General features: G+C 44.8%; 2 protein-coding genes across 6 annotated transcripts in view; both read left to right on the forward strand.

Moving 5' to 3' along the window:
• LOC134205763 (uncharacterized) overlaps positions 1-20,773 on the forward strand; it is a 474,885-nt gene that overhangs the window by 255,545 nt on the left and 198,567 nt on the right. The window lies entirely within an intron of this gene.
• LOC134206987 (uncharacterized) lies at positions 1,601-5,153 on the forward strand. Its single transcript, XM_062682729.1, has 2 exons — positions 1,601-1,715; positions 3,652-5,153. The coding sequence occupies exons 1-2, from the start codon at positions 1,601-1,603 to the stop codon at positions 5,151-5,153; spliced, it is 1,617 nt and encodes a 538-aa protein (XP_062538713.1).

Genomic DNA, 20,773 nt, shown 5'->3' on the forward strand with positions numbered 1-20,773 from the left:
CCAGCGAATTTCCACCTATGCATCGATACCAGAGCACGCATGCAGGTACTAATCGACCAGAAAATGTCGGCGGAGCGATGAGACACAATACTTCCTCTCATTGAACCACAGGTCTTGATTCCAACGACTTAAGACCACTCAACTTTGCTAATCGATCCAGAAATTTTATTGACGGTCAAATTTATCCGGAGCAACTAGCGGCCAGGCAAGCTATGCACCGAGATCTCCCGGACTTTTCTGGAGAGGCAGAAGAGTGGCCGATCTTCTATAGCAGTTTCACCAACTCCATAGCAGCTTGTGGATTTAACAACGTAGAGAATCTGGCTCGCTTACAGCGTTGCCTGAAAGGCAGTGCGCTCAAATCAGTTCGGTATTATCTGCTATCTCCTGAATCCGTACCGAACGTTATTGAAACGCTTCGAACACTATATGGTCGCCCAGAGGTCATAATCAACAAACTGATCCAGAATGTTCGCGAAATTTCGTCACCGAAGCCCGAGAAGTTGGACTCGCTGATAGATTTCGGAATGTCGGTTAGAAACTTGGTTCAACATTTAATCGCGGCAGGACATCAAGCGCACCTGTCCAACCCGGCGCTTCTTCAAGAATTGGTAGACAAACTACCAGTCAATATAGAGCTACAATGAGCGCAGCATCTGATGAGGTGAGTTTACGAAGTTTCAGCAATTTCATGTAAACGATTGTAGAATCGGTCAGCAAAGTGGTGATCTATTCAGGCAGACATCAAACTAGGAGCAAAAAGCCTCAAAGCAAGGAGAAAACCTGTCTCCATACCCAATATGAGAAGACAGTTATCGACATTCCTAAACAAGCAAAGGATGAGGAGCAAAAACCGTGCCTATTTTGCAAAAAAGCTGCATTAAGTTCCAACAACTTTCAGTGGATGATCGGTGGAAAAACGTACAATGGTTGAAAGTGTGTCGAAGCTGCTTAAATCCACATGGTCGCCGCACTTGCAGACTTTCGAGCCGCTGTGGAATAAATGGATGCGAATTTCGCCATCATCAACTGCTACATGGGAAATCCGCTGTGGCAAATAAGCATGCAAGCTCGTCTGTAGAAAACCACGTCCACCATCATTGTGGTCAGCCAATTCTTTTTCGGATCGTTCCTGTGACAGTGTACGGAAAATCCAAATCTGTTACAGTGTATGCATTCTTGGACGAAGGCTCTTCTTCCACGTTAGTTGAACAGAGTCTTGTCGATCAGCTGGACGTGGAGGGCCCAACAGTCCCTCTTTGCCTTCGATGGACCGCTAATATGAAAAGAAACGAAAAGGAGTCGCAGATCGTATTATTAGATGTCTCCGAGGCTGGTCGAAATAAAAGGTTCCAATTGATGAACGTGCGTACAGTAGGAAACCTGAATCTGCCGTCGCTAACTTTTCGTTTTGCCGAACTACAAACGAACCATCCTCACTTGAAGGGATTGCCGATTAAAAGTTATGAGGGAGTAACACCGAAATTATTGATCGGACTGCGAAACTTGCGTTTGGCTGTTCTGCAAAAGATAAAGGAGGGCAGAAGTGGCATAATAGCTGCAAAGACCCGCTTAGGATGGTGTGTCTATGGTAGTTTAGATGATACCGAAGACTGGAACGGAGTACAGCTACCATATTTGCGAATGCGAGGCCGAAAAAAAGCTAGATCTATTGATGAAAGACTACTTCAACGCCGAAGATTGCCATGACAGCGGTATGGGAATACTAGAAAGTAAAGAAGAAGCGAGAGCAAGACAAATTATGAGTGATACGACAGCGAGAGTTGGAGATCGTTTTGAGACCGGGTTACTTTGAAGGTCTGATTATGTCGAATTACCCGACAGTTAGCCAATGGCTCTCCGACGTTTGGAGTGTCTCGAGAGGCGAATGGCTCGTGACCCGACGCTGGACGAAAATATTCGCCGCCAAATATGCGAAGGGATATGCTCATAAAGCAACAAAGGAGGAAATCGTAAATGCTGAACCACGACGGATTTGGTATCTTCCTCTGGGAACCGTATGCAACCCAAAGAAACCAGGGAAAGTTCATTTGATATGGGATGCCGCCGCGAGAGTTGATGGGGTATCTCTGAAATCCGTGCTGCTTCCCGGTCCAGACCTTCTAATGCCACTACCGTCCGTACATTTTCGCTTCCGATAGTTTCCGGTGGCTGTGAGTGGCGACATCAGAGAGATGTTCCACCAAACAAGAGTAATAGAACGCGATCGACCATCACAATGTTTCCTGTTTCGTGATACATCTATCGCAGAGCCAAGCGTTTTCATGATGGATGTTCTCACTTTCGGAGCCACAAGTTCACCGTCATCAGCACAATTTGTTAAGAATAAAAATGCGGAGGAATTTTCCGAGAAATTTCCAAGGGCATCGGTAAGGTGGATCCATTCTAGAGGTGGTTTCGAGCTACGAAATTGGGCTTTGAACTATCAATCAATACCTGAGTGTGGTTGACAAACCGAAGACCAAGAACCTTGCGCTACAAGCTAAGTCAGAACGTGTCTTGGGTATGCTGTGGTACACTGAAGAAGATGCTTTATGTTTTTCCATGACGTTTGGCGATGCAATAGCGGCGCTCATACAGTCGGGTACTAGGCCAACGAAACGCCAACTACTGAAATGCATTATGAGACTATTTGATCCCCTAGGCCTACTAGCATGCGTTTTGGTACACGGCAAGATAATGATGCAAGAAATATGGCGTAATGCAATCAAGTGGGACGAGTATATCGACGACCGTGTAAACGTAAGATGGTTGAAATAGATCGAAATGCTGAAAGACGTAAATGAGGTTCGAATACCGAGATGCTACTTTGAGGATGCAAGCACCAATCTGTATGTTAACTTGGAGGCTCATACATTTGTCGACGCCAGTGAGGCCGCCTACTCAGCGTTAGTATACTTCCGTGTAGTTAAGCCAGACGGAACAGGAAAATGTGCTTTAGTATCGGCTAAAACAAAGGTCGCTCCACTTAAATATGTCTCCATCCCTCGTTTGGAGTTAATGGCAGCAGTTTTAGGAGTTCGGCTACTAACATTTGTGCGTGAAAACCATTCAATCCGGATTAATCGTTTTCTGTACTGGACGGATTCAGAAGTTTCGTTGGCGTGGATTCAGTCAGAACATCGACGCTATCGACCATTCGTTGCTAGCCGCGTTGGCGAAATTCTCTCTTCGACAAACATTAAGCAATGGAGATACGTTCCAAGTAAACTAAACGTGGCAGACGACGCCACTAAGTGGGGTAATCAACCGAGTCTAGAAGCATCCGGCCGCTGGTTTGGTGGCCCACCTTTCTTACTCATTCGGAGATGGCTTTTCAGTCTTGACAAAATCAAAACACTGTTATGTAATCTTGTGGACAAGATTAAATAACAGTGTTTTGATTTTGTCAAGACTGAAAAGCCATCTCCGAATCATTAAACTACAGTCGAAATTAATAGTTCACCTTTCTTTCACCAAACCGAAAGAATTTGGCTCAAGCAAAAAAAAGCATGGATGATGATCTGAGCCCACGGATGAGGATCTGTCGAGCGTGTTATCTACATTGAGATGCCTTCGTTTTGTGCAGTCCAATCAACTTTCAACGCTTTTCGAAGTGGAACCATCTTCTACGTACAACTGCATACGTAGTCCGCGTCATTACCAGTCTCTTGAAGCGTAGACTGAATAAGAATAACCGCGGTCCGTATCTGAAACAAGAGGAACTGCATGCAGCTGAGGTTCTGCTCTGGAAACTCATCCAAACTGAGTGCTTTGGAGATGAGGTGGCGATACTGAAGAATAACAACGAGTTACTGAGTAACGAACGTAAAGAACTCGTCAAATCAAGCACTCTTTGGACACTTTCGCCGATGATAGATAACGAAGGAGTTCTTCGAGTCAACGGACGGATTTCTGCAGCAAAGAATTTGGGGATCGATGTCAAATTTCCCATTATACTACCGAGGAAGCATTACGTTACATACCTCATCCTGGACGATTATCATCGGAAGCTGCTGCACGGAAACTTCGAGACAGTAGTCAATGAAATTCGTCAACGTTTTTATATTTCCCGATTGCGTACAACTGCCCGGACCGTAGCAAGTCGATGCCAGTGGTGCAGAGTGTATAAAGCCCGACCAACAGTTCCGTTCATGGGACCTTTGCCAACAGCTCGTTTATCATTGGGTTTTCGTCCGTTCAGCTATGTTGGCATCGACTACTTTGGACCAGTTCAAGTAAAGATAGGACGGTCATCCGCAAAAAGGTGGATTTGCTTGATTACTTGCTTAACAATAAGGGCAGTCCACGTTGAAGTAGCGCAAGATCTGTCAACCAGGTCATGCATTGCCTGTATTCGTCGTTTCGTATGCAGACGGGGTGCACCAATTGAAATACACTCCGATAATGGACGCAACTTCTCCGGAGCAGATCGGGTGTTACGAGATCAGATCCAGCGTATCGAACAGGACGCAGCTACAACATTCACTAATGCGAAAACAAAGTGGTTGTTCATACCACCCTCTGCTCCGCATATGGGTGGTTCGTGGGAGAGAATGGTTCGCTCAATCAAGAAGGCAATGGCAGGGCTCCCACATGAGCCCAAGCTCGATGATGATGGACTGCACACGTTAGTCATTGAAGCCGAAGCAATTGTGAATTCACGGCCACTCACTTACCTCCCGTTAGATGCCACAGAACAAGAAGCGCTAACTCCAAATCATTTTATCATGGGGAGCTCAACAGGAGTAAAACAGCCCGTATTGCAGCTTGGTGCATCTGCAAAATTTATCCACAACTCTTGGGACTTGATTCAACAACGTGTCGATTACTTCTGGAAACGCTGGGTTCGAACGAAATGGTTTGGTGATGTGACACCAATCAGTCCTGGTGGTCTGGTGATTGTGATAGATGAGACCCGAAGAAACGGATGGGTGCGCGGACGAGTACTCGAAGTTACAGAAGGCAGAGATGGGAGAGTTCGGCAAGCTATGGTACAAACTCCCGGTGGAATATTTAGAAGGCCGGTTTCAAGACTGGCTGTGTTGGACGTAACTGAGCATGATGTGAAGGACCTCGCCGGTCCTCACGGGGAGGGGGATGTTGCCACGACTTTGACACCGGCAACACTGTCCACCGAGCCTTCACTGTAACGTATGGAAAGTTCCCTCTATCAATGCTAGGTGTGCTAGCAGATGTAGCAATGCGTTGTTTACGATATGTATACAGGCCGAATGTTTACCTTTGAATTAGTTAGAAGAGTTGATGCTGATAAATGTGCTAGGCAAAATTTATCAATTTCCCTCTAAAATCTTATTTAAAGTAAGTTGAACTATAGTAAAATGAATTATCTAAACTATTATAAACTATTTCTAAACTACAGCTAAATGAATTGGTATCAAGCTCCTACGAAGATTAAAATTAGTGGTTTACTCAGGACGTGTTTGATGGTTGAGAAAATATATACAATGCCAGGTGGTAGGTTATGCTTGTGATAAGAAAATATGCTACAGATACATTATATCACTATAATAATCCCAGCAGGTTGTTCACGGTAGATACAAAGCCTTTCTATACAGATTCTGTCATCAATAGGCACTATTAAATGTAAGTTCTGAATATGAATAGCCACGAAATGATATACACCTTCAATTGTTTTCAGCTTGAAGTATCGCTTGTATCGAGTATCGAGTAAAGAATAAAGTTGCTATCAGCAAATAGTGTGGAAGGATTTGTTTATTAACAGTAATCATATGGCGGTTGTGGGCACCATCCAGCACTACTATCTTACCAGTATCGCGGCCTTTTGAATGCGTCTTCATGCCGTTGGCAACCCAAACCGCTGCCAGAACCGCCGCGTCTAGGTGGTCAAAAAACTCACCTCGATTAGAGAAGCGGCACGTTGCTCAGGAATCCAAGATCCATTGATCCTCACGTTGTAGGTACAGAACGCCCATCCCCGGCTCGTCGTTATTTTTCACCACACTGTTGGCTTTCTGTTGCTTGGTTACCTTGGATTTTTTTCTTATCCGGATTCAAGACCTTGCAAAAACAAGAGCATGTCACAATCCACCTTCGATCCTTCTTGCACTGCGCTCTCCAATTATTCGCCCATCTTGATCCGATTCATGCTACTCATCGATCATCTTTCCTTTCACCAGGTTCAGCGTCAAATCGTTTTCTGCCCTGACCTCTCGAATGGCAACGAGGATCTAGTATTCCTCCGATAAGCTGCTCAATGGTCATCGAGCATGTTGGGCTGCAGATCGTTCAGCTTCTCGAAAAAAATCCGTCAGGCCCGTGTTTTCATGTTCCCATTCTTGTCCAAATGTAATCGACAAACCTTGCGCATCACGGATACCGTGGGGAGTGTCTTCTTGACGTGAAATTTTGCCGTCCTTTCCCATGCTTTGGCAGCAGATTCGGCTTTCCTAATGTGTACCAACTGATTGTCTTCCACGGGCAGTCCAGCAGCACTTGTTCCTGCTTTGTCTTCCAGGCAGCGGTTTCCGGTTCAAGATTCTTATCCTTTACTGTGATCCAAGGTACTTCCTTGACCAGAAGCAGGTTCATTCGGAAACTCCAGTTGTCGTCATTGGTACCGTAGAGCTTAATTTCGCAAACAACTTCTCCATTTTCAGCAGCTAGTTTGATTCTTCAGTAAATAAAAACATCTTCAAACCTAATTGGTCTTGATTCGAATGCTGGGGGCAAAACCTATTGGCATTCCAAGGAAAGCTGATCATACCGGTGTAATAAAACACGTCATTTTTCAGCAGTAGTTTGATAGGAAGTAATTTGTTATGGCTAATTAAACATTATCTGTCATTCGAGCAATGGTTGCTTCGATGCTTCTGCATTACGGAGCTGCGTTGCAACTCCAAAACATTTCACACACAGGGCAATTGAAGCCACCGCGTGGTTCTGGCGGATGATCCGAAATGATGCGAATGGAAAATATACGTTCTAGATTTTCTAGAGAACCATCTGTTGGAAAAAAATGGACCATGTGTGACTCGCGCTTCGTGGTGAATTTAGCCTAATGATAATTGTTACAAAAGCTCCGAATCCTTCCGAGAGCCATCAGTACCAAAAACCATTTGATTATCACCAGATCAATTAAATACAAGACAAGAAATGATTCTAAAAAACCCGCCGCTCTGCGATGAAACTTTTGAATCGACCATTTTTTCAGATGTTCCGGATGTTCCAGGGGACCACCGGGAGATCAAAACGGTCCGTGTGGGGGTCACAACATCAATTCCATATTCAGGTTTCGACATCAATGGGTTATAAAAAATCACGGTGCAGGGTCTCTGTGTGGTCAAAACATCATTTCAAGACAAAATTTTCTAAACGACTTATCTGCTTTTGTAAACAAAGATTCAAACGACGATTTGACGAATCTGATAGCTCTCCCACGCAAACCAACACCATCAACAGGTAGCGGAAACCTTCACCTACCTATTGGTGGTGTTGGTTTGAGTGGGAGAGCTATCAGATTCGTCAAATCGTCGTTTGAATCTTTGTTTACAAAAGCAGATAAGTCGTTTTGAAAATTTTGTCTTGATTTCCATATTCAGGGTTCGATAACAATAGGTTTTAAAAAAATCCAGCCGCACTACGATGCGTTTTTCGAATTGACAATTTTTACGGATGTTCCGGATCTTTCAGGTGGCCACAATGGTCTATCCGTCGATGTCGACGGTGGTCGGAAATTCGTGGGTAAGCAAGCACAATGTTACTAGGGATATGCCGTTTGCTGATATTATTGTTCGTTGTTGTTTTGGTTGGAACAACTGTTCGTCAGACGGTTGTACAGACTGAATTTGTCGGACTAACTTGGGGGCGGAGTCAAAGTTGTACAACATGTCGGAGCCTATATGAGGCCCCTTATGCCGCGCCGACAATCAATCTCCTGTGAGATATTGTGAATTATTTTCTCCATTTGCTATATTTTTCAAGAATTAAAGCACAGTCATCGAGCACAAACTCCGCTTAAGCGCAGTTCCACTTCAAACCAGAAGTGTTCTCGGCAGCAAATCTCACTGTTCCCGGCTTTCCTCCGGCTGTTGGGAAAAGTGTGGTAATCGATTATTAATCTGGTTTAAATGGATGCAAAGCACCGCCGCCGCCGCCGTAGTCGGCCGGCAGCTATAAAAGCAACGAAACGTGCTCTCTTTTGTTTCCATTCAGAGTTCTACGGGGATTTGCCGGACCGGGGGCCGCGGCCATGCTCGTAAATCTGTTGCAGAATTTCGTTGCTTCGTTTCTCGACCGCCACCGCGCCAGTGTGCTACACATTAACCCGGAAAGTTCGTTTTTATGAGTCCAATTAAATCGAACGAAGCGTTTTTTTTTCGTACTGGGATGTGGGTGAGTTTTGGCACAGCTTAGCTGGGATCAAATTCACCGAAGAGCGTTTCTCGAAATATGAGGTGTGATTCAGGGCAGAAGTGTGCTCGAATGCAAGCAAAAAAGAGCAGATGAGATTCAATGAATTGTTCCGAGTGTGCCAAAGGCACTCAATTTCAATTATGGGATAAAGTTTGGTCTGTTTTATGGTGTGATTATATCGTGATGTTCTGACTTGTGAATCATTTTATTTTAATATTAATAAAAAAAATTTAACACAGAACCTGCAATACCAGTGTAAAAGGGTCCAACTTTTTATATCAATTCTGCGTGAATGATGGCTAAGTGATAACGATGGTACACATGATGGTGGTAATGATGGTAATAAATGGTAATTCGGATGAACGTGATGATTGTTGCATCCCGAAAGTATTGAATATTTTTATTGCAGTTGATAATACTTTTATGATTTGGATACATTTATAGTATTGTTGCTATTCCTGCATGCCAGTGGATTTATAACTCCACTAAAAGTTTTTCGGGAATGACTTAACATGCACAAAACCAATTATTCTTGATATTTTGTCTGAACCATTCAACATCACACATAACAATTTATCAATACCATGAGAATAATACCACACTACACAACAAAACACTTTTCATCCTTCTGAGCAAATATTATATCGCACCTTGCCAAACAACTTCGTCATCTTCAGGCATCTGTAAAGCATCTGAAAACGACGACAATCGACAACCCAAAACCAGCCAATTCACGCTAGATAGCTGGCTGTTCCGTTCGCTCTCAAACATATTCCTGCTGCTGCTTCTCGTACCTAGAAACCCATCGCCACCCACGACATGGGTTCCTATTGGGAAGGAAGCGTTCAACCAATTTGGAAATGTCAACCCATTTCCCCTTTTGTTATTAGTTTCCATCCCCGGCCCGCGATTGACAACGATGAGCTCGCTAAATTTCCAATTGCCGCCGTCAAAACTGTGACTAATTGGCTTCAGCGAAAGCACATTAACTACATGGAGGATGTTGTGCGAACTCGTGGCTTCCCATTCGGGATGTTTCAGATTTCTGCACGGGTTTCCACCCACCACTACTGTTATCAAAGTCTAATTACCAAAAGCGCCGGGGGGCTGTTGCCCGTCGAGTGATTAAAGTCATCGTCGCCGGTTGTCGCGTCTTTAAAAGGGAGCCGTTGTTTAAGAATTGCCGGCTATGACGCAGGCGAAAAGTTTTTCGGTTCTTCGAAATTTCACTCGGTCAACCCCAAACGCCGGGTGTTGATTGATTATCGATTGAGCCCCCATCGGTCCGGATTGGAAAAGGTTGGCGAATGACAAAGTTGGGTACAGCTCCTACCGACTTCAGGATGGGGATCAAAACCCACAAAAGAAGCCGCCGCCGCCGCCGGTTGGCCACACGCGTTAGAATTTATCGCCTCTTCCAATAATTGTTTAGAAGTGTGATATTCAAAGATCAGTACCGTTTGGATAGGACAGGCAGCAGGAAGATGATGCGACCTGAACAAACTGAAAGTTTCCAGACGGGTTTGCCTTTTAGCATTGATACGTTGGGGGAAAGCTGGACACTGAACCCTATGGAAATGAGGATGAAACGCGTTTGAATGTCATATGAATTCAGGCAGGCAACAAGATGGGTTATTTAACATTCACAATTCGTCCATGGCTCAATGTCTGTTCAAAATTATCTTGTCTATAGATTGGTGAGGAGTTATAATCTTCTGGATTCGAAGAGTTCGAACCGCATTTTAAACGGGGAAAAATCGGTGGATATGATCCCTTCTTTAAAAGAAGGCGCTTGCCCGGATTAAGGCAATGGTGAATGTGATCCCTCCTTAAACAAAAGATGCTTGCCCGGATTAAGGCAATATTAGATGAGAACCCTTCATTTAAAATAGGCGTTTGCCAGGATTAAAGCAATGCTGGATATGATTCCTTCTTTAAAAGTAGGCACTTTTCTGGATTAGGCAACTGTGGATATAATCCCTTATTTAAAAATAGGCGTTTGTTAGAAAAAAACAATAGTGATTACGATATTTTCTTTAAAGAGGCGCTTGCTCCGATTAAGGCAAGGGTGGATGTAATCCCTTCTTTAAAAGTATGTGTTCGCCCGTGCCCGTGTTTGAATATGGCAATTGTGGATATGATTCCTTCTTTAGAAGTGGGCATTTTGCCTAGACTTGTAGATATAACTTCTTTAACAGCTGTCTAGTATGACTTAATGTGATATTATCCAATTGTAGACATGATTCAATTTTTGAAATGAAGTCTGCGTCGAAGGCGAATGAGGCAAAGAAATATGATGTCCAATAGTAAACAGTTTGTTTGGCTTTAGCCAAAATGATTTTTTTTTTTGATAAATAGTATCCATCTTTCTGAAAATTGTCTAATATGTTAAATAATCCCTTTTATGAAAATAAATCATACCGAAAATCCCTTCATTAGAAAATAATGCCAAATAATCGTTATGCAAAATTATCTTCTTTATATAATTCTTTTTGTATTCTTTAGACACCAAAAATGGTTAATGGGTTCCTGGCAAAAATCATTCTGGCAAATTGATTCTGTCAACAAACAAAATGAGGAAGCCTCCTTTCAAGAGGCTGAAAGCCTCCTTTCAAGAGGCTGAAAGCCTCCTTTCAAGAGGCTGAAAGCCTCCTTTCAAGAGGCTGAAAGCCTCCTTTCAAGAGGCTGAAAGCCTCCTTTCAAAAGGCTGAAAGCCTCCTTTCAAGAGGCTGAAAGCCTCCTTTCAAGAGGCTGAAAGCCTCCTTTCAAGAGGCTGAAAGCCTCCTTTCAAGAGGCTGAAAGCCTCCTTTCAAGAGGCTCGAAAGCCTCCTTCCAAGAGGCTCGAAAGCCTCCTTCCAAGAGGCTCGAAAGCCTCCTTCCAAGAGACTCGAAAGCCTCCTTCCAAGAGGCTCGAAAGCCTCCTTCCAAGAGGCTCGAAAGCCTCCTTCCAGGAGGCTCGAAAGCCTCCTCCAAGAGGCCTCAAAGCCTCCTTCCAAGAGGCTCGAAAGCCTCCTTCCAAGAGGCTCAAAGCCTCCTCCAAGAGGCCTGGAAAGCCTCCTTCCAAGAGGCTCGGAAAGCCTCCTCCAAGAGGCCTCAAGCCTCCTTTCAAGAGGCCTGGAAGCCTCCTTCAAGAGGCTCAGGCCTCCTTTCAAGAGGCTCAGGCCTCCTTTCAAGAGGCTCAGGCTCAAAGCCTCCTTTCAAGAGGCCTGGAAGCCTCCTTTCAAGAGGCTCAGAAGCCTCCTTTCAAGAGGCTCAGAAGCCTCCTTTCAAGAGGCTCAGGAAGCCTCCTTTCAAGAGGCTCAGGCCTCCTTTCAAGAGGCTCAGAGCCTCCTTTCAAGAGGCTCGGAAGCCTCCTTTCAAGAGGCTCAGAGCCTCCTTTCAAGAGGCTCGGAAGCCTCCTTTCAAGAGGCTCAGGAAGCCTCCTTTCAAGAGGCTCGGAAGCCTCCTTTCAAGAGGCTCAGAAGCCTCCTTTCAAGAGCTCAGAGCCTCCTTTCAAGAGGCTCAGAGCCTCCTTTCAAGAGGCTCTGGAAGCCTCCTTTCAAGAGGCTCAGAAGCCTCCTTTCAAGAGGCTCAGAGCCTCCTTTCAAGAGGCTCAGGAAGCCTCCTTTCAAGAGGCTCGGAAGCCTCCTTTCAAGAGGCTCAGAAGCCTCCTTTCAAGAGGCTCAGAAGCCTCCTTTCAAGAGGCTCAGAGCCTCCTTTCAAGAGGCTCAGAGCCTCCTTTCAAGAGGCTTCAAGGAAGCCTCCTTTCAAGAGGCTCAGAAGCCTCCTTTCAAGAGGCTCAGGAAGCCTCCTTTCAAGAGGCTCAGAAGCCTCCTTTCAAGAGGCTCAGGCCTCCTTTCAAGAGGCTCAGAAGCCTCCTTTCAAGAGGCTCAGAGCCTCCTTTCAAGATGCTCAGAGCCTCCTTTCAAGAGGCTAGGAAGCCTCCTTTCAAGAGGCTAGGAAGCCTCCTTTCAAGAGGCTCGGAAGCCTCCTTTCAAGAGGCTCGGAAGCCTCCTTTCAAGAGGCTCGGAAGCCTCCTTTCAAGAGGCTCGGAAGCCTCCTTTCAAGAGGCTCGGAAGCCTCCTTTCAAGAGGCTCGGAAGCCTCCTTTCAAGAGGCTCGGAAGCCTCCTTTCAAGAGGCTCGGAAGCCTCCTTTCAAGAGGCTCGGAAGCCTCCTTTCAAGAGGCTCAGAAGCCTCCTTTCAAGAGGCTCAGAAGCCTCCTTTCAAGAGGCTCAGAAGCCTCCTTTCAAGAGGCTCAGAGCCTCCTTTCAAGAGGCTCAGGAAGCCTCCTTTCAAGAGGCTCAGAAGCCTCCTTTCAAGAGGCTCAGAGCCTCCTTTCAAGAGGCTCAGAAGCCTCCTTTCAAGAGCTCAGAAGCCTCCTTTCAAGAGGCTCAGGAAGCCTCCTTTCAAGAGGCTCAGAAGCCTCCTTTCAAGAGGCTCGGAAGCCTCCTTTCAAGAGGCTCAGAGCCTCCTTTCAAGAGGCTCGGAAGCCTCCTTTCAAGAGGCTCAAAGCCTCCTTTCAAGAGGCTCAGAAGCCTCCTTTCAAGAGGCTCAGAGCCTCCTTTCAAGAGGCTCAGGAAGCCTCCTTTCAAGAGGCTCAGAAGCCTCCTTTCAAGAGGCTCAGAAGCCTCCTTTCAAGAGGCTCAAGCCTCCTTTCAAGAGGCTCAGGCCTCCTTTCAAGAGGCTCAGAGCCTCCTTTCAAGAGGCTCAGGAAGCCTCCTTTCAAGAGGCTCAGAGCCTCCTTTCAAGAGGCCTGGAAGCCTCCTTTCAAGAGGCCTGGAAGCCTCCTTTCAAGAGGCTCAGGAAGCCTCCTTTCAAGAGGCTCAGGCCTCCTTTCAAGAGGCTCGGAAGCCTCCTTTCAAGAGGCTCAGAAGCCTCCTTTCAAGAGGCTCAGGAAGCCTCCTTTCAAGAGGCTCAGAAGCCTCCTTTCAAGAGGCTCAGAAGCCTCCTTTCAAGAGGCTCAGGAAGCCTCCTTTCAAGAGCTCAGAAGCCTCCTTTCAAGAGGCTCAGAGCCTCCTTTCAAGAGGCTCAGAGCCTCCTTTCAAGAGGCTCAGAGCCTCCTTTCAAGAGGCTCAGAAGCCTCCTTTCAAGAGGCTCAGAAGCCTCCTTTCAAGAGGCTCAGGCCTCCTTTCAAGAGGCTCGGAAGCCTCCTTTCAAGAGGCTCAGAAGCCTCCTTTCAAGAGGCTCGGAAGCCTCCTTTCAAGAGGCTCAGAAGCCTCCTTTCAAGAGGCTCAGAAGCCTCCTTTCAAGAGGCTCAGAAGCCTCCTTTCAAGAGGCTCAGGAAGCCTCCTTTCAAGAGGCTCAGAAGCCTCCTTTCAAGAGGCTCAGAAGCCTCCTTTCAAGAGGCTCAGAAGCCTCCTTTCAAGAGGCTCAGAAGCCTCCTTTCAAGAGGCTCAGGAAGCCTCCTTTCAAGAGGCTCAGAAGCCTCCTTTCAAGAGGCTCAGAAGCCTCCTTTCAAGAGCTCTGGAAGCCTCCTTTCAAGAGGCTCAGAAGCCTCCTTTCAAGAGGCTCAGGCCTCCTTTCAAGAGGCTCAGAAGCCTCCTTTCAAGAGGCTCAGAAGCCTCCTTTCAAGAGGCTCGGAAGCCTCCTTTCAAGAGGCTCAGGAAGCCTCCTTTCAAGAGGCTCAGGAAGCCTCCTTTCAAGAGGCTCAGAGCCTCCTTTCAAGAGGCCTGGAAGCCTCCTTTCAAGAGGCTCGGAAGCCTCCTTTCAAGAGGCTCAGGAAGCCTCCTTTCAAGAGGCTCAGAAGCCTCCTTTCAAGAGGCTCAGAGCCTCCTTTCAAGAGGCTCAGAGCCTCCTTTCAAGAGGCTCAGAAGCCTCCTTTCAAGAGGCTCAGAGCCTCCTTTCAAGAGGCTCAGAAGCCTCCTTTCAAGAGGCTCAGAAGCCTCCTTTCAAGAGGCTCAAGCCTCCTTTCAAGAGGCTCGGCCTCCTTTCAAGAGGCTCAGAGCCTCCTTTCAAGAGGCCCGGAAGCCTCCTTTCAAGAGGCTCAGAGCCTCCTTTCAAGAGGCTCAGAAGCCTCCTTTCAAGAGGCTCGGAAGCCTCCTTTCAAGAGGCTCAGAGCCTCCTTTCAAGAGAGCTCAGAAGCCTCCTTTCAAGAGGCTCAGAAGCCTCCTTTCAAGAGGCTCAGAAGCCTCCTTTCAAGAGGCCTGGAAGCCTCCTTTCAAGAGGCTCAGGCCTCCTTTCAAGAGGCTCAGAAGCCTCCTTTCAAGAGGCTCAGGCCTCCTTTCAAGAGGCTCAGAGCCTCCTTTCAAGAGGCTCAGGAAGCCTCCTTTCAAGAGGCTCAGGCCTCCTTTCAAGAGGCTCAGAAGCCTCCTTTCAAGAGGCTCAGAAGCCTCCTTTCAAGAGGCCTGGAAGCCTCCTTTCAAGAGGCTCAGAAGCCTCCTTTCAAGAGGCTCAGAAGCCTCCTTTCAAGAGGCTCGGAAGCCTCCTTTCAGAGAGCTCAGAAGCTTCCTTTAAAGTGGCTCGGAAGCCTCCTATCAAGAAGCTCGCAAGCCTGCTTTCAAGAGGCTCGGAAGACTCCTTTCAAGAGGCTCGGAGGCCTTCTTTCAAGAGGCTCGGAAGCCTCCTTTCAAGAGGCTCCTTCCAGCCTCCTTTAAAGAGGCTCGGAAGCCTCGTTTCAAGAGGCTCCTTCCAGCCTCTTTTAAAGAGAATCGGAAGCCTCCTTTCAAGAGGCTCGGAAGCCTCCTTTCAAGAGGCTCGGAAGCCTCCTTTCAAGAGGCTCGGAAGCCTCCTTTCAAGAGGCTCGGAAGCTTCCTTTCAAGAAGCTCGGAAACCTCCTTTTAAGGGACTCGGAAGGGTTGAATTCGGCCAAAAGTCCTATTCGGCCGAATGTCCTATTGAGCTAAAAGACCTATTCGGCCAAATGCCTCATTCGACCAAATGTCCTATTCGACCAAATGTCCTATTCGGCCAAATGAATTATTCTTCCAAATGACCTATTCGGCCGGATGATCTTTTCGGCGACTCTACGTCACTACCCATAATTCCATTACCCACAATGCCATTACCCCGAAGTCCACTACCCCGAACGCCACAACCCCGAATGAATCACTACCCCGAATGCTATTACCCCTAATGGGACACTACCCCGAATGAGCCAGTACCCCGAATTAGTCATTATTTCAAGTTTATACTTCATTTCAATGAAACAAATGTTACTCAATAAAAGTTTATTCATACTTCATATGAATGAACAATAATTGGAGCTGTAAAAGTGGATGAGTGAGTAAGAGTGGTTTAGTGAGTAAGAGTGGGTGAATGAATGAAAGTGGGTAAATGTGTAATAATTAGTGAGACAGAGAAAGTGAGTGAGTAAGGAAAAGATATTTCAGTTACAAGATAAAGATTGTCGCTTCGGTTCCCTTTGTTCTGCTGTCCGGAACATGTGTGGTACTAAACTGTCAAATCATATGTATTTTTCCTTCATTGACATTTGGATCCCCTATCCTCACCGGCAAAAGATGTTCCGAACAGCGACGACAGTGACAATCTTTATCTAATAACTAAAATATCTTTTGAGTAAGGGGATTTGTGTATGAGGGTGAGAGAAAGGGAGATTTTGTTTGTCTTCGGGAAGTTGCGTTGACTTAAAGAAGGCATCATCTCGTTTTGCTTTCTAACGAGCAGACGTTACTTTTAAAAGGGCAGTATTTCCTCTGTGTGCCTTATCGAGCACGTTCATTAAAAGGAGGTATCATCTCCTCTGTCTGCCTTATACCGGGCAAACCCGTCCATTTAAAGAAGGCATTATCTCCTCTGTCTGCCTTTAAACAAGGCATTATTTCCTCTGTGTGCTTTATACCGGGAAAACACGTCCATTTAAAAAAGGCATCATCTCCACTGTCTATTTTATACCGGGCAAACGCGTTCATTTAAACAAGGCATAATTTCCTCTTTGTGCCTTATACCGGGCAAACGCGTCCATTTAAAGAAGGCATCATATGTCCTCTGACTGCCTTATACCAGGCAAACGCGTTTATTAAAAAAAAAAGGTCATATTTACCCTGTATGCCTTATACCGGGAAAACACGTCCATTTAAAGAAGGCATTATCTCCTCTGTCTACCTTATACCGGGCAAACGCGTCCATTTAAAGAAGGCATCATCTCCTCTGTCTGTCTTATACTGGGCAAACGCGTCCATTTAAACAAGGCATTGTATTACTATTGTATTACTATTGTATGCGATTGAATTCGCATTCTATACCGTCCCGGCCAGACAGTTACTGGGGGGCATGGAGTGCGATCCTCTCGTTTAATAAACAATGTGCACTCGCTTGGCTGTGGATATACAATAGTAAAGCACATGTGGAGATTGGGCAAATCAAGCATCCGAAAGATATTCAATTTGCAAAAAAGAGAGTTAACCGCGGTGGAGGTTGGTACTCGGATTCTGATGGCTTTTCCGCAAACGTGACCTTTAAATGGTCTTGTTGTGTAGGGGTTATCACGCCTATCTAGAGTAGGAGGTTGAGGGTTCGAGTCCCTCCAAGACACGTGGATTCTTTTTCGCAAATTTCATATCAATTTGTCCATTTCGAAACATATGCTGTGCATATGCACAGCCAAGATATTTAACAAAAAAATGGTTTTCGTACGGCCGAGTTGCCGAATAATATGCAATTAAATTAAAGCTAATTAGAAGATCAATCAAAACTGTTGGTTAAATTGGTTGGTTAAAAACTGTTGCGATTCATCGATATCTGTTGGTGTTAAACATAAAAATAGAATACTATAGATTCTAAATGTTTTCGGGGTAATTGCCTTTCGGGGTAATGGATTTCGGGGTAGTGTCCCATTCGGGGTGATGGTTTTCAGGGTACTGTCCCATTCGGGGTAGTGGCCTTCGGGGTAATGGCATTCGGGGTACTGGCATTCGGGGTAGTGGGGTGGAGCCCTTTTCGGCAAAATGACCTATTCGACCAGATGGGTTTCGGCCTAGTGGTCCTACGTTTCGCTTCTCATTTCATCCATCATTACTCTTTTTTTATTTCTCGCTTAGAAAAGTGAAAGATGAAGAGTGAGAAATAAAAGGTGAGAAGTCCTATTTCTCACAACTCACATCCAATTTATTTTTTCTCACTTATACCTTTTGTTTTTTTATCTCAGTGCGAAGTGAGAAGTGAACAGTATGGAATGAGAAAAGAGTTGTGAATAGAAGTGAGACATTTCTCACCTTTTTTTTTATTTTTCACATCTTTCTTTGCACATCTTACTTTTTGCTGTGAAAAGCGAGACGTTCAACTTCTGACTTTTTACTACTTATTTCTCATTTCTCATTTCGTTCTTCCCATTTATTACAGTGAGAAGTGAGTAATGAGCGGTAAGAAGTGATAAGTGGGATATCTCGCTTTTCACTTCTCACTTCTGATTGATCACTTGAACACTTGTAGTCAAATAACCCACTCGGCATACAACATTTCCGACCGTATGACTGGTTCTGCCACACTACCATTTCGGTCAAACAACGTTTGGCCAAACAAATTTTTCGGCAGAACCACATTTTCGGCCTTATGGCCCCTTCGGATAAATGACACTTCCGGCCAATTGACTCATTCTGTCAATCGACTTTTTTAACCAAAAGGCTTTTTTTTTGACTGAATGACTTGTTCGACGAAAATAAATTTTCAGTTGTATGACCTGTTAGGTTCTTTCTGTTAAATGACCATTTTGGCTGAACTACTTTTCAGCCCAACGGTATTTTAGACCAAAATTCCTATTCGGCTGAACAACTTTTTCGACCCACAGACCTGCTCATCCAAACGAGTGAGGGTTCGATCGTGTTGGTGATGGGCACGCCAGCTTGTCCGGGAGAACACGAAGTGAAAAACAACCTTGATTAATCCACCTTGCGGTGGTGGTACCTTTCTCGTGCAAAAAACAATTAATAAATATGACTGAGTGTTGTTAAGCGTGTTTTGCTTATTAAAAATAGATCTTTGGCCATAACTTCTGATTCCACAGTCCGATCTGGCCAATTTACAATAGCAAAGAATAGGACAGGCTTCTTCGTCGAATGGAACCTGTTCCGAGTCGTTCGGACAATGATAAGTTCCCAAAAGTGTGTCAACAAAATTGTTGTATGGTACAAATTTGTTGTATGGAAAAGGTAAAAAATAGTTTCTGCATCTAAGTGCAGAAAATAAATGAGTGAGGGTTTGATCTTGTTGGTGCTAGGCACGGCACGGCAGCAAGTTCGGAAGAACACTAAATGAAAAAAATAATTCTGGATCGTAGTACAGAAAATAACTTAGTAAGAGATTGATCGTGTTGATGCTGGGTACGCCAGCTAGTCCGGGAAAACGCAAAGGAAAAAGAACTAATTTCTGCATCGAAGTACATTACAGGAATAGATCGTGCTATAAAAGCTTATTAAACGAAGCATATTGATTTCGCTTTCGATTATTTTGAAACACAGTTTTCGTCTTCGTGTCTTTAAAATAACTCGCTCACAATAAATATTTAGTCTCTTACCAAGGTGACTTCCCATGAATTACCTTCTCAATTAACCAACAATTCCTTTCCCGTGGCGCTGCAGAGGACTCCTCTGTCTCTTGTAGCAATGAGTGTCGGTCGAACTAATGTTCATCTCCTTATCCTAAATTGACTGTGATGACGTGGCTGACATCATTTATTGGTCTTGAAATAACGGAATCCCAAGTCATGTAAAGTGAGAATAGCTTTCTAATCCCCAGAAAACTATTCAATTGGTGAGCCGTGCATATTTGTTGTTTTTCGGTCAATCACGACTAGCAACTACGATGTGTACAGTCAATCAAGCTAAGCTAAGCCCTTCGGATATATGACACTTTCGGCCAACTGGCCTATTCTGCCGGCCGCACAGCTTTTTCAGCCAAAAGACCTATTCTGCTAAACGGTTTTGTTTCGGCCAAATGATCTGTTCGATCAAACTACATATGTCCGTACGGCCAAATGGCGTTTTCAATCACATTACCTATTAGGACAAACGACTTTTTCAGCCGTATGTCTATTTCGGTTTATTCGGCCTAATGGCATATTCGGACAAACCACTTTCAACCTTGTGATTGTCAGTTAAACGGCTTTAGGTCGAATTACTTCCACCCTTCCGACAGTATGCCGTACCGTAAAGAGGTACCTCAACAATTGTGCGCTTTTCATGAAACAAATTTAATTTCCATGAAAAGAAAATTCTACTTAGTCATGCCTCTCGATAACCCTCAAATGATTTCTAAAGTAAAGAAGCCAACGGTAGCAATTAGTTAGATTATGCGAAGTTGCTTTCCCTACATAGAAGGGTAAAATTGATGCAAGGTCGCTTCAATCATCCAACCGCATGCAAAGTTCCAAAGTTTGAATTACATGATCGAAATTGAGCAAAGCCAATTTGGAAATAATATGTTTTTATCATGCTATGAGTATGATAAAATCCTTCACTACCACAAGAATACAAACATTCTCTAAAGGCCGATTGTCAAGAATTTGAGTGTTGTTCCTGAAAACAAATAACCCGCTTGTGATAGAGGGATTTACGTTTTTGTTGCAATTATTTTGTCAAAAATATATTAAAAGCCACTCATATTTGCCAACTTCATGACTATCCCAAACCCACCCCTTATCGAAAAGTGAACCCCCGATAATAAGTCGTTAGGATGCAAATTGTGTGTGTTATCGCGAGCCGTGCACAATGTTGCCAACAGCAATACGTCACTTATCGAGGCAAAACACACACAAACCCTTCACCGCCGGCCGTCGCGCTTCCATCAGCATCAGCAATTTCGATGCTGCAGGAAAAGTGGAAATCGATTACATTCCTCCGCTGGCGCTGGGTTGTTTCCAGGATCCACAACAGGTAACCGATCGAAGAAGACAACGATATCCGATGGCGGGTTTATCTTTTTTTCTGGGTAAATAAGTGGGAATGAAAAAATAAAGTGGAACGCCGTCAGCCCCTCGGGGAAATGTGGGAACTCGATTGATGGAACATCGTCTATTGTCTATAACGACGACGATGACAACGACGAGTGCAAAACGATATCAACTCTCTTTATATCCTTGCGACGACGATGCTGGATTCCGACAGGTGTGTTGTGTGTACTTTTTGCGTTCCAATAATTCAAGATATGAAAGAAAATAGTGATGCAGTTGAAAAATAGAATTTTTACACAAATTTTTATTACTTTCTCTGATTCTTTGATGAAATTTTTAACATTTCTCTACTGCATTCAAAATATGGATTTTTTTTATGGAGAATATTATTTTATGCGAAACTCTCCACAGTTTATACACAGCGTAACAATTGATATTCGCCGGTTCGTTGTCTGGATGGAGATGGTTTATGTTGAAAAATAAATATACTCCGATCGAATACGACGGCAGTGGGCGGAAAGCACTTCTGGATGCAACCCGAAACGGAGGACGCC

Source organism: Armigeres subalbatus, chromosome 1, assembly GCF_024139115.2.
Source record: "Armigeres subalbatus isolate Guangzhou_Male chromosome 1, GZ_Asu_2, whole genome shotgun sequence".
In the NCBI taxonomy this organism is placed as follows: domain Eukaryota; kingdom Metazoa; phylum Arthropoda; class Insecta; order Diptera; family Culicidae; genus Armigeres; species Armigeres subalbatus.